General features: G+C 40.4%; 1 protein-coding gene across 38 annotated transcripts in view; it reads left to right on the top strand.

Moving 5' to 3' along the window:
* Positions 1-1,195: 1,195 nt before the first annotated feature.
* Positions 1,196-11,157, top strand: part of lrrfip1a (leucine rich repeat (in FLII) interacting protein 1a) — a 63,289-nt gene continuing 53,327 nt past the window's right edge. For 8 of the 38 annotated variants that reach the window (XM_034202115.1, XM_034202114.1, XM_034202112.1 and 5 more), the window contains exon 1: positions 1,220-2,052. In XM_034202115.1, the coding sequence (XP_034058006.1) occupies positions 1,963-2,052 (90 nt within the window). In that variant the 5' untranslated portion in view covers positions 1,220-1,962. Of the gene's footprint in view, positions 2,053-11,157 lie in introns of all 38 variants that reach the window. The other 30 variants (XM_034202128.1, XM_034202132.1, XM_034202135.1 and 27 more) reach the window with 14 other exon arrangements.

The raw sequence follows: 11,157 nt of genomic DNA, 5'->3' as shown, positions 1-11,157 counted from the left end.
GAACCTTCAATATGCATTCTAACTCTCTTTTTTTACTGATAAAATATGATAACATCAAGACTTTTTTACCAGTAAGCCTTTAAACCTTTCCAAAATAAAATGTAAAGTTGTGCCTACGCAAAACCAAGTACTTAATGTGGCAACTGTGAATACATAACAAATACAACGTTGATGAAGAGTGTAAAAATATCCAGAGGTGGGAGAAGTACTCATATCTTGCACTTAAATAAAAGTATAAGTGTAGGAATACTCTGTGACATTAAAAGTCCTATATTCAAAATGTTACTCAAGTAAAAGTAGAAAAAGTATTAGCATCAAAATATAGTTAAAGTATCAAAAGTAAAAGTAGTCATTGTGCAGATTGTCCATTTCAGAATAAAGTATTTGATGTGTTTTATAATTATTGATGCATTAAAGTGGTTTACTCCAGGTGTAACTATACAGTCTGATTTAAGAGTTGATTATATGTCACATCAATTTATCCAAATCTGTAAAGTAACTAAAGGTACTAAATAAATGTAGTGAAGTAAAAGTAAAAATAAGCATCATTAAACTTAAGTACAGTATTTGACTACATCTACTTAGTTACTTTACACCACTGAAAATATCACACAGGTTTCTCTATATTACATGAGTTACAAATGATTCAACAGTGTTAAGGGTTACCACAGGATATACAAAGTATGAAGTAAAGTCACTACACTGTATCAACTCACTGTTGAATATATCACACACATTATAGTGGACCATTACATAAAGAGTGAGGGATCGACTTGGTTCTTATTCAAACTGAGCTATTGTCTGGCTCTAAGAAACCCAACACTGTTTTTAGAGTTCGCTCGTCATTAAAAATAGCAGGGGGTGTGAGAGAGTGGAGCTGGGATATCTCTCTGAAACTGAAGCCCTGAACATGTAGTCCCCTCCAGAGGTTCGAGCTGCTTTCAAGGACTCACCGATAGACACACATAAAGTGCTTTAATTAGGTCCTACATTGTTATTCTTCTCGCTTTTTTTAGATGTTTTTTTAATGTAATGCTAACGTTTTAAGAGTATCCTATATATAAAGTTACGTTATGTTAGTAAGCCTAGTCGAGTTTTAATTATTTGAATGTTTGTAGACTCCTCTCCCCTTCTTTACAATGACCAAACACACAGTAGGCTACACAAACCCACACCTACCATCTGTTGTATTCATTCATGTGTTTCACTCGCCAAAAGATGTCGAGGGTGTCCAAGTCAAGCAAGTACAATAATTTAAAATGAAATTTAGAGAGATTTAATCAGTTGGCTTTTCCTATTAGTAGTATTAATAAACCGTTACCGTAGCTAATCGTATTTAGGTCTACAATGTCTGCTTAACCAGTGTTTTTTTTGGTGACAAAATGACGTTTCTATTGCAACCAATATATCCGACCTCACTTGAAGGCAGCTTGATCGAGGAAATGCTTTGAAGTTCGTCAGAGTGACAGGTTCGAGTCTCCTGCTGAGAATCCGTCAGGTGGTGGAGTCACACTGCTGCTAGATAAACACGAGGCAAAACACACTACAATACCGGTGTTTTAGCTACAGCTTACTTTAGTATTTAATTGTCGGTGTTTGTTTTTTAGTGAATACATGTGAGACAGAAACAGACAATGTTTAAAGCTACAGTGAACGCTTTCTTTGACTGAGTTTGCTAGGTAAACGCATCAGAAGCGCACGTGGGGCAGATGCTGCCAGTCCCCGTCAGTGTGAAGCAGAGCTGAGTGTAGCTCGAGACAGAAGCACAGGAAGGAGTGAGAAACGGATGTGTGACAATGACCCACGCTGTAAGCGCTGCTACACACGGTCGGTTTGATCTGCTCGCCTTTAACTCGATATTTTAGCTACTCATGAGAGCCCCCAACTAGCTCTGTTTGGATTATTCTGCGCTTTCTCTGGAGTGCGACTTTATCTACAGTGAGTGGAGAAGTTTGAGACAACATGGGGACTCAGGGCGCAGGACGGAAAAGGTCCACCAAGAAGGACAAGTCGACGGCGGAGGACGATGCCCTGAACCTCATAGCGAGAGAGGTGAGTGGATATTCTGCTGAACAAACTGCTCCTGAAACCACACACACTGGTCCCTGTACAGCGTCTAACGCCCTCCATGAGATATGACCAGAGGTTGGAGAAGTACTCAGATCGTTCACTTGAGTAAAGTAGAAGTACCAGAGTGTAGGAATACTCTGTTACAGTAATACTCTGCATTCAAAATGTTACTCAAGTAAAAGTAGAAAAGTATTAGCTTAAAAATATAGTACCACAATTATTTATTGTGCAGATTGGTCCATTTCAGAATAATATATATGATATGTTTTATAATGATTGATCATGAAAGTGTTCTCAAAGCTGGTAAAGGTGCAGCTAGTCTGAATGGCTTTGTATACTGCAGGGTAGCTGGTGGATTTACTCCAGGTGGAACTAAAGTCTGATTCAACACTTGGTTAGATTTAACATAATTCATCCAAATCTATAGTAGTAAAGTAACTAAAGGTATTACACTATTTACCTTTGAATAGAAGCTAAACATTTAAATACTCAAGTAAATTACAAGTCTCTCAAAATTGTACTTAAGTACAGTATTAAGTACATTTACTTAACCTTCCCTGCATACTAACACATGTGTTTCAGTATAAGTCTTGTGTGTCTGCTGTTGAAGCAGCTGACATTTGGTGATATCCAACCGAATGATATGACCCCAGACACTTCATGTCCAAAATCACAATTTATCCTGAATTTCTGAAACTATCCACTGACAAAGACAGCCTTCCACTGTACCCATTTAAGCTCTCTATATGTCATCACTGCCCAGGGCCGGACTGGGACAATAAGTCAGGCCGGGAATTATACACCCAGCCAGGCCACTACCAGTTTTCTTTTGTGTCATTTTTCTGGATTTATTTGTCAATATTTACAGCGTTGCTGCCCGTAGTGATCGCCCTAAACTTTAAATCTACTACCCCAGAATAAACATATGGACATGGGTTACTATTTAAAATAATGTGCAAATCTATTTAGGAACCTATGTGAACATATTTTAAGTGCAGGTGGACCTCAAATCCTATAGGGGGGTCCGGGGGCATGCCCCCCCGGTAAGATTTTTTTTTTTTAAATGTTGGACTTAAATGCATCAATCTGGTGCACTTTGAGGGGGAAATAAAGAGACTACTACTAATCACTCCCCCCTCAAATGGAAATATGTGTTTACATAAATGGTGACCAAACCGTTTGAGACCCACAGAGAACTTGGACTAAGTTAACTATCTAAACAGAGTCCTTTACCTCACCTGGGCTGAGGTTATTAGTCTCTCAGTCTGACAGCAGAGGACTCTCCTCCACCTTGTTGTTGAAACAGCTCCTTTTATCCATTAGCGCTGCTAGCTAGCACCAGATGCTAATTACAACAATACACGTAACCGGTGCGCGCGCTTTCTCTCTCGCTCGCTTGCGCCACACATACACACACACACACCCTCCCGAGCTTGAATGACACACGGAGACCAATCGAGGGCATTAGTATGATCTGTATGACAGTGGCCATGTCGGCAGGCCACATCATGTAGACATCCAGTCACCCTGTGTGAGGCAGACCCACATTTGCGCAGCGATGCGTTCACAATCCATACATAAAAAAAAAAAATCCTCAGGCCAGCAGGCCACTTAGCAGGCCAGGCCATCGGGACACCTCCCGGTCCTCCCGATGGCCAGTCCGGGCCTGTCGCTGCCTATCCACAGATAGTCACTTTAAAGGCAACAGTGTGTTGATGCTTGAATGGACTTTACTTTTCACTACAGTATGCAGATGAACCTGTAGGGACTTGAAACGAGCTTTATTACAGTAGGTGACATTAGGGATTCCCTGCTTGGTAACATACTTGCTGGCTGTGTGTTTCTATGAACTGTTCTTTGGTTGGTATATCCAATTCAAGTCGTGACAGTTTGTGTAGCAAACATTTTGTTCACAGTCTGATTAGGAAAGGTTTACCTGTGTATGTCCATGAGACGATGACATAGGTTAAACATGACATTAGGATTTAACTGCAGGTTTGATAGCTCCAATGATGTTTGATGATTCAACTGTACAATATTGACTTGTATATAATGGTTAACTGATGTAGTTAGTGAACCAACAATATGTAAAGGTGTCCGCACAATAATGTATGCTATTGGACATAAACTAATGGTTGTGGTATTTATTGGAAGCAATCTAGCTGTACCCTAGACTACATCTGTTCTTCTCTTTTGTCTTGACTCGCAGCTAAAATCAATGGTTTAATGTTCTTTAGGGGAAAGTCTCATGTGCTAACCTGCAGGACGTGTTGTGCTATCCCTCAATAATGCAAGACTGAAGTTGGCAGCAGTAACAGTTGTGTCCGACAGCTGCTGAAGTCATGTTGTGACAGGTTTGATGGCGTCTAATCTGTTTATTACGATGAGTCTAGTGCAGGATAAATGAATGTTTTGTGTAAGGAATAATGTTTTGTGTGTCTTTAGGACTTAAGTCGGCCTATTTGAAGTGTGATTACCGGAGAGCCTGTGTCTACACCTGTGCCCTTGAGCTGTGAAACTCAGACAGCAAATCAATATTTGGCTCTAAAATCAAACCTAAATACTAACCGTGTACAGACGACACAGCAGAGCCTGACCGTTACTGTTACATAGCAACATTTTGCAGAAGGGCTTCACCATTACTCTGTGATAAATCGCTATATGGACAAGTGAAATATCCAAATCACAGTAAGGGGATTATTTGGTTAAAAAGCCAAACGTGAAAATATCTGAATAAAGTATTTTAGTGCTGCAGAGAAGTCCCGGCTAAAAACGCTAATCTACAGACTTCATAAAATGTCCTTGTTTGGTAAGGACCCTCTTAGTCTAATATATTATTTTCAATGACAATGTAAATGTTTCAAAAACGAATATTCCCTCTGAGATCACAAACCATATCACAATTGCAATATTAGTCAAAATAATCAGAATTAGTTATACTTTTTCAAAATGATGCAAACCTATCATACATCTATGTTAACCTTTTACTTTGAAACTTGATGGGAGGACGCTAATCGCAGTGCAGATGTAGTTGAGATGGTATTTATTAAGGTTTGTGAAATACATTGCAAGAAACATAGGGTGTGCCTTTTGTGAGTTTTTCTCACCATGAGATGGTGAGCATAAAGACTTCTCCATCTTAGCTCTCAGCCTGATGCAGGGCAGCTTTGACACGCTCTCTTCAGTTGGGAGGAAGTTGGGTCCGTGCTAACCTAACCCGGATGTTTCATAACATTTGCATGTCACTCTTAACTGACACCCAATGGCTGGAGTACGGTGCCAAAGCCTGTTGAGGTTTGGCTGTTTGAATGTTATCTTCTCTTAACTGCTTAGCTGACTATTTACAGTGCAGGAGTGTGTGTGAGGTTGCACATTCCTGTAGCTGGCGATCTTCTCTTTTTGAGGGGTATTATTTAGGGCAAGAGTGTTACTCAGCTGGGATTTGAGAAGACGAGGAGTTTAACAGACCTCAGCAGCAGAAACTGAATATCCAACAGGAGATTCTCTTTCATGAAGGAATCTTCATCTGTTCTTACGGTAGTGACTTACACTAAAATCGTGATTTTGGCCAATGTTCTGTCACATCTATACAGTTAAGAGAAAGTATGGGCCTTTAAGTGTCAGCCCCTTTCTGGCAGTCCTCTGACAGGATGGTATGTCAGCCCTGATGAGTTGGCCTGTTCTGCCAAAGAGTTTTAAAAATAGACGCTCCTGAAAGATCAGCTGTTGCTGCACCCCCGTTTTAGATTGGGTTGGTGGGGGATGGAGGAGGAGGGATGTGGCTCACCAACTGGCCATCCAACCAACATGGAGCTGTGTGGATTTGTTAGGCTGCTATGGAAGTGTTCCATCAGTGTCATGTTGCTCTACATTTTCCCACTTCCCCTAGAACCACAGGGTTTAAAGACACCATAAGTTCTTTACCTGGCTAACGGTAGACCAAATGCAAGAAGACCACACAGCAGGAAAGAATGTCGGTACAGAACACCACAGCGTCAGGAATTCTGTACTTTAGGGAGTTTCTTTCATACCAATGTCAAACTTTGTAAACACTCATTTGAAGCAGGGAGTTAACGTAGCTGACCTTCACTGCTCTCAGATTGTTTGTAGTGTGAATTTGTCATGCAGGCTAAACAACGGAGAATGTAATCTCACTCAAAAGGAGAAATACTGTTGTTCATGCTTCACACAGTCAGCTGTATGAGCAGACTAACTGCAGCTTTTGGTTTGGGTGCTTTGCCAAGCAGTTCATCACAAAGCTCAGAGGACAATTTGTTAAAAGGGATTCATCAAATCTCCACATGCTTCATCTTGCTGTTAGGGATGTCAGCTTCTTTATGCACTGCTGTCCATCAGTCCATCACTGCTACGTACACTTCTAAAGTGGATTTGTCTGTAATTCGGGTGAACGATTTGGAAAGAAATCTCTTTGTTACAATTAGTTTGACTGATATTGAAACACGTTTGTTGCTAAGAAGGTTAACACATACAAGGGATTTGCCATGGTGTATTTGGTGCTTACTTCAACAGTCAAAGAAGATACATTGTAAGAAAAGGACAATACAATTAAACGAGGATACAGAACTCTTTTAAGAAAACTATAGTAACATTAAAATAAAGCAATATTTCCATGGAATATGGATGAAATCTAGTTATACCTGTTAAAATAACAGATGTGGATCACCTTGTTCTCAAATGAGCGGTTCCTTCCAGTTGTATGTCAGATATTGATCTTCACAGTTCCTGGAATATGGCCTGAGGTAAACTCTCACTTCTAGACAGCTTCTGGTAAAGCTCCAGCTCCCAGGTTGAATTACACCCAAAGATCACAACCGGCTTTATGTTTCATAATGACACATGATGTTTGTTTTTGAGCAACTCAAGAGTCCTCTGGATAATGTTGACTCTTAACTTAAGAGTTAATGTTCCCAAATGTCTCCCATGTGTTAATAAGTAAGAACATATTTCTTACAGTTAAGGTTATTTATTACTCTAACACAGATTTTCTAGATTTTAAAACTACCAATAGCACTGCAATATAATGTCAATGAGACATGTGTAAAAGTCTGAAATCTACAATCATGCTTTGATCCTAATAGAGCAGCTTCAGATTATATACAGTAACAGTGGCCCACATTTAAGTCATTACTGCACAGGCATGTCACATGACCAAGCATGGTTGAAGATGTAGGAAACACTGCAGTCAGCACTTAGAATGGATATGTCAGAGAGGGGCAGTACACTGAGGGTCCTGCTTTTGTCCTACGAGCGCAACCACGAGTGCCAAGTGGTCGGTGTCGGGTGCACAGACTGTGTGATCTACAAGAACACCTGTGGTTTGGTTCGTATGTGTTGCAACATTGCAAAGCGGAGAAGGCTGGTTGAAGTGTAATAAAGATAACCTGGGCCCAGGAGTTCAACACTTGTAATCCCCATCTGATCAGATCAGATTTGGATTTTGGGGAGTTCAAAACCAAACAACAGGATTAGGATCACTTTGATATCCGATCAGATCAGGAAATCCAATCCAAGCTTTAATCTGGATCAAATCTTCAAAACGGGTAGTTCAGACCGACAACACAGGATTGGGATCAGTTTGATCCCAAACAACTGGATTATCCTGATCCCACCAGAGGAGTGGATTTCCAGTGGATTACTAGAGCGAAATGTACTGTACCATTTATTTAAAATATGTTTCAATTTAAATAGATGGCAAAGTTTGTTAACTGAAATAATACACCATTTTTAGCCTTCATTGGAAATACATTTTATTTTTCCATTTTTGCTCATGTTTGTGGTGGCCTATTTTGTTTTCAACCAAATGTTGATGACATAAATGTTTATGCTCATAAAAATATCACAACAAAGATTGTCATTCACAAATGTAATTTAGATTCAAGTAAAAATATCTTCAACAAAAAAAAAGTCCATCATCTGTCATCGCCTTTCAAAAGTAATTGCGGACAATAGAAGTCTCTGCAATGTGGTCTCTTGTCTTCCTTGTATTCTTTTTCATGTCCACTAGATGGCGCTCGGTAGGATTAAAGCACTGATATTCAGGATCTAGTCATCTTGAAAAGTCGTAATCTGGATCAGGCTGATCCTATCCTGAATTGATTTGAACTCCAGGGACAACATCTGGCCGACTTGTCTGATACTGGATCACAACAAATGGGATTTCAAAATCTGATCTGATTGAGATGAAAAGTTTTAAACTCCTGGCCCCTGGTGTGTTGATTATGAAATCCACTCTCAGCAAGTCAGTTCACCGCTCTCATGTCCTTGGATCAGATCAGGATGTGAACGCACTACACTCCACACCTGCTGCCAGAGGCTTCAATCAGATCAGGTTTATTTCTACTCTATCTTGTGTCAAGGCCGGCCCTGACCCCCCCCAAAAATGCAGACACTCACTATGACTTGCGCATGCATGCACGTGCACGGTTGTGGCATGACCACCAAAACAGAAAGATATGGACACAAGATGTGTGCAAATGTATTTAGTATCCTATCCATTTGAACGTGATTTAAGTGGGGGGGGGGGACCTAACATCCTCTATGGGGTCCGGGGGCATGCTCCCCCGAGAAGATTTTAATATTGAAGTTAAAAGCATCAAGCTGGTGCACTTTGAGAGCAACAGATCTATGGAAACATCTCTCAACACCCATATGAAACAGAACTGTAAGCAGATTTTCTTTTTATTTATGGATATTTTACAAATCACTCTCCTTTCAAACTGTATTCTTGTTTATTAATAACAACTTTTTGTTACTGTCATAGTATTTCATACTATTATCAGAGCCTCTCACTCTTTCAGGAGAGAGCTCTCTAAAGCTCTCCCCCCTGCGGCCGTTTACACAGTAAATTCCAATGTTAATAAAAGCTGTATACGTTTTTTGGGAGTTTGATTTATTTAAAATGAGCACAAATACAAAATTAAAACCTATAATTGCACACTAAAACCCATTATTTCCAAAAAAGAACAATTTCACATAAACCTCTGGTTTTTACTGGGGCTGGGGCGGTTCAACTTGATTTTTTGGGGGGGGGGGTGGTGCGCCATAGTTTATGGACGCTGTACGTAATATAGGCGTGGTTCTGTTAGTATAAGATAATAAGATGTACTTTGTTGATCCAAAATCGGGAAATTGTGTTGTTATGAAATACAAAAATAAAAATATTTTTTATATTTCTAATTTTGTTACCATTTTTTTTTTTTCCCGGCGCCCCCCATAGATTGATGCGCCCTTAGCATTCGCCTATACTGCCTATGCCAAGGGCCGGCCCTGTCTTGTGTCATTACTGGTCAAGTTCAATTGTTAATTGTGGCACAGCAACATTGGTGTATATATTTCAAGAAAAAACATGAAATGCCATTTAGAACATTTAAAAAGTCAAAGTCTCCAGCGTAACATAATGCCAAACTAAAATGGAGTGTGTGGTTGCTCTGTAGCAGTCTGTTGTCAGCATGGGATTTGATGAAGGTAAACAAAGAGGACTGCAATACGCTGTGGCTTCACACATCTACAGCTTTAAATCTGACCCTGAGCCGAGACCACTATCACCATCCTTAAAGCATCAGGTTTGGCCTTTATCATCTATTTCCCTCTAAAGAGGACCATCATTTAAAAAATGAACATCATGCTGTCCAGAGGCCTGTACTACGAAGCCGGTTCAACCTAACCTGGATATGTTTGAGTTAGCCGGTTGGCCTAATCCAAAACATACACGCTCTCACTAAACGGTACTACGACGCGGGTTATCAAGTGGATCGCTCAAGCCAGCCGTGTCCTATCTAGTTAGGTGCGCGTTCACATAAAAGGGGTGGGGTTAGCAACATTTGACCAATCACAAACATGGAGAAGCGCACTGACAGCGCAGCGTCATCCTTCCTGAATGAAAAGTATATATAGTACTATAATATTAGACAAATATGAAGAAATTAAACTTTAAACATCCATGACTTAAACACTTGATCCAGGATCAAAGCCACAGAGCTGCACCTGCAAGGTGAATACAGCTGGTAACAGAACAAGTGTTTGAATGCGTACATTAACAGGTTTATGATATCACTGCCCCGTCTAAAACATGAGTGGATCTGACTTTAATTACATTTGACTCGAGTGTTTCCTCAACATAATGTGTTGCTTAAAATAATACTTCTGCATACAGTATGTGACACTGAGTGTTGCACGGCCAGATACGGCTCAAGAAGCTGACTCAGATAAGAAAATTATACATTATGATGTGATATGAATGATAATGGGACACATCGACGTCTGCACTCAGTGCCGCGGACTGTACGTAATGTTACTCTGATCCGGTTACTTATGTTGTGGCAGATATTTAAGTAAGCTTTCTTAACGCTAATGTTATAATAGTCAGATTGCTCTGAAGATGGAGCTGATATTCTATTAATGTTCACGTTCACACAGTCAGTTGATTTTTGCCGGCCGTCTTTCCTGCAAAGGCAGCTTTTCTGTATTTCCTTTCTCCTGTAATATGACTTGATCGCTTTAAACTCCACACACTGAGCTCTGATTGGTCAGCAGGCGGTGCTTTCACTGAGTTGATCTCTTAGCCTGCAACCTAACCTGCTCCGGACCAGGTTAGCCGCTAAGCATAAGTTACCATGGAGATCTAGCCCGCTAAAAAGAGAACCAGCGTTGTAGGACCGGAAACCCTGAGTTTTCCTTGAAGTTAGCCGCTAAGCGAAAATCCTGCTTCGTAGTACAGGCCTCTGGAGAAGGCTTGAAACTAGCAATTGACAACATAAAACCATGTCTACACTGTTTACTGAGGTTATGCACCAAGTGAGCAGTAGGTTCATTTTCTTTTATACAGACATTCAATCAATCAGCGTCACCCAGGAAACTAGTGGGGATGCCCCTCCCTCAAAAGAAAAAGAAGGGTTGCGGTCAAATTGTCACTTTATCTTAGGAACCTTCCTAACGGAGTGAAATGACCCGGAAGTACCTCAGTGGCAGCCATGATAAGTGCCGTTCCAATTCTCTAGATGATAGGAAAGGAGGTTTCCAACTTCCTTTATAACCTCCTTTAGCTTAGGAACCACTGGACCTCCCTTT

The sequence above is a fragment of the Gymnodraco acuticeps genome, unplaced genomic scaffold (assembly GCF_902827175.1).
Source record: "Gymnodraco acuticeps unplaced genomic scaffold, fGymAcu1.1, whole genome shotgun sequence".
In the NCBI taxonomy this organism is placed as follows: domain Eukaryota; kingdom Metazoa; phylum Chordata; class Actinopteri; order Perciformes; family Bathydraconidae; genus Gymnodraco; species Gymnodraco acuticeps.
This window is presented reverse-complemented; position numbering and strand designations above follow the sequence as displayed.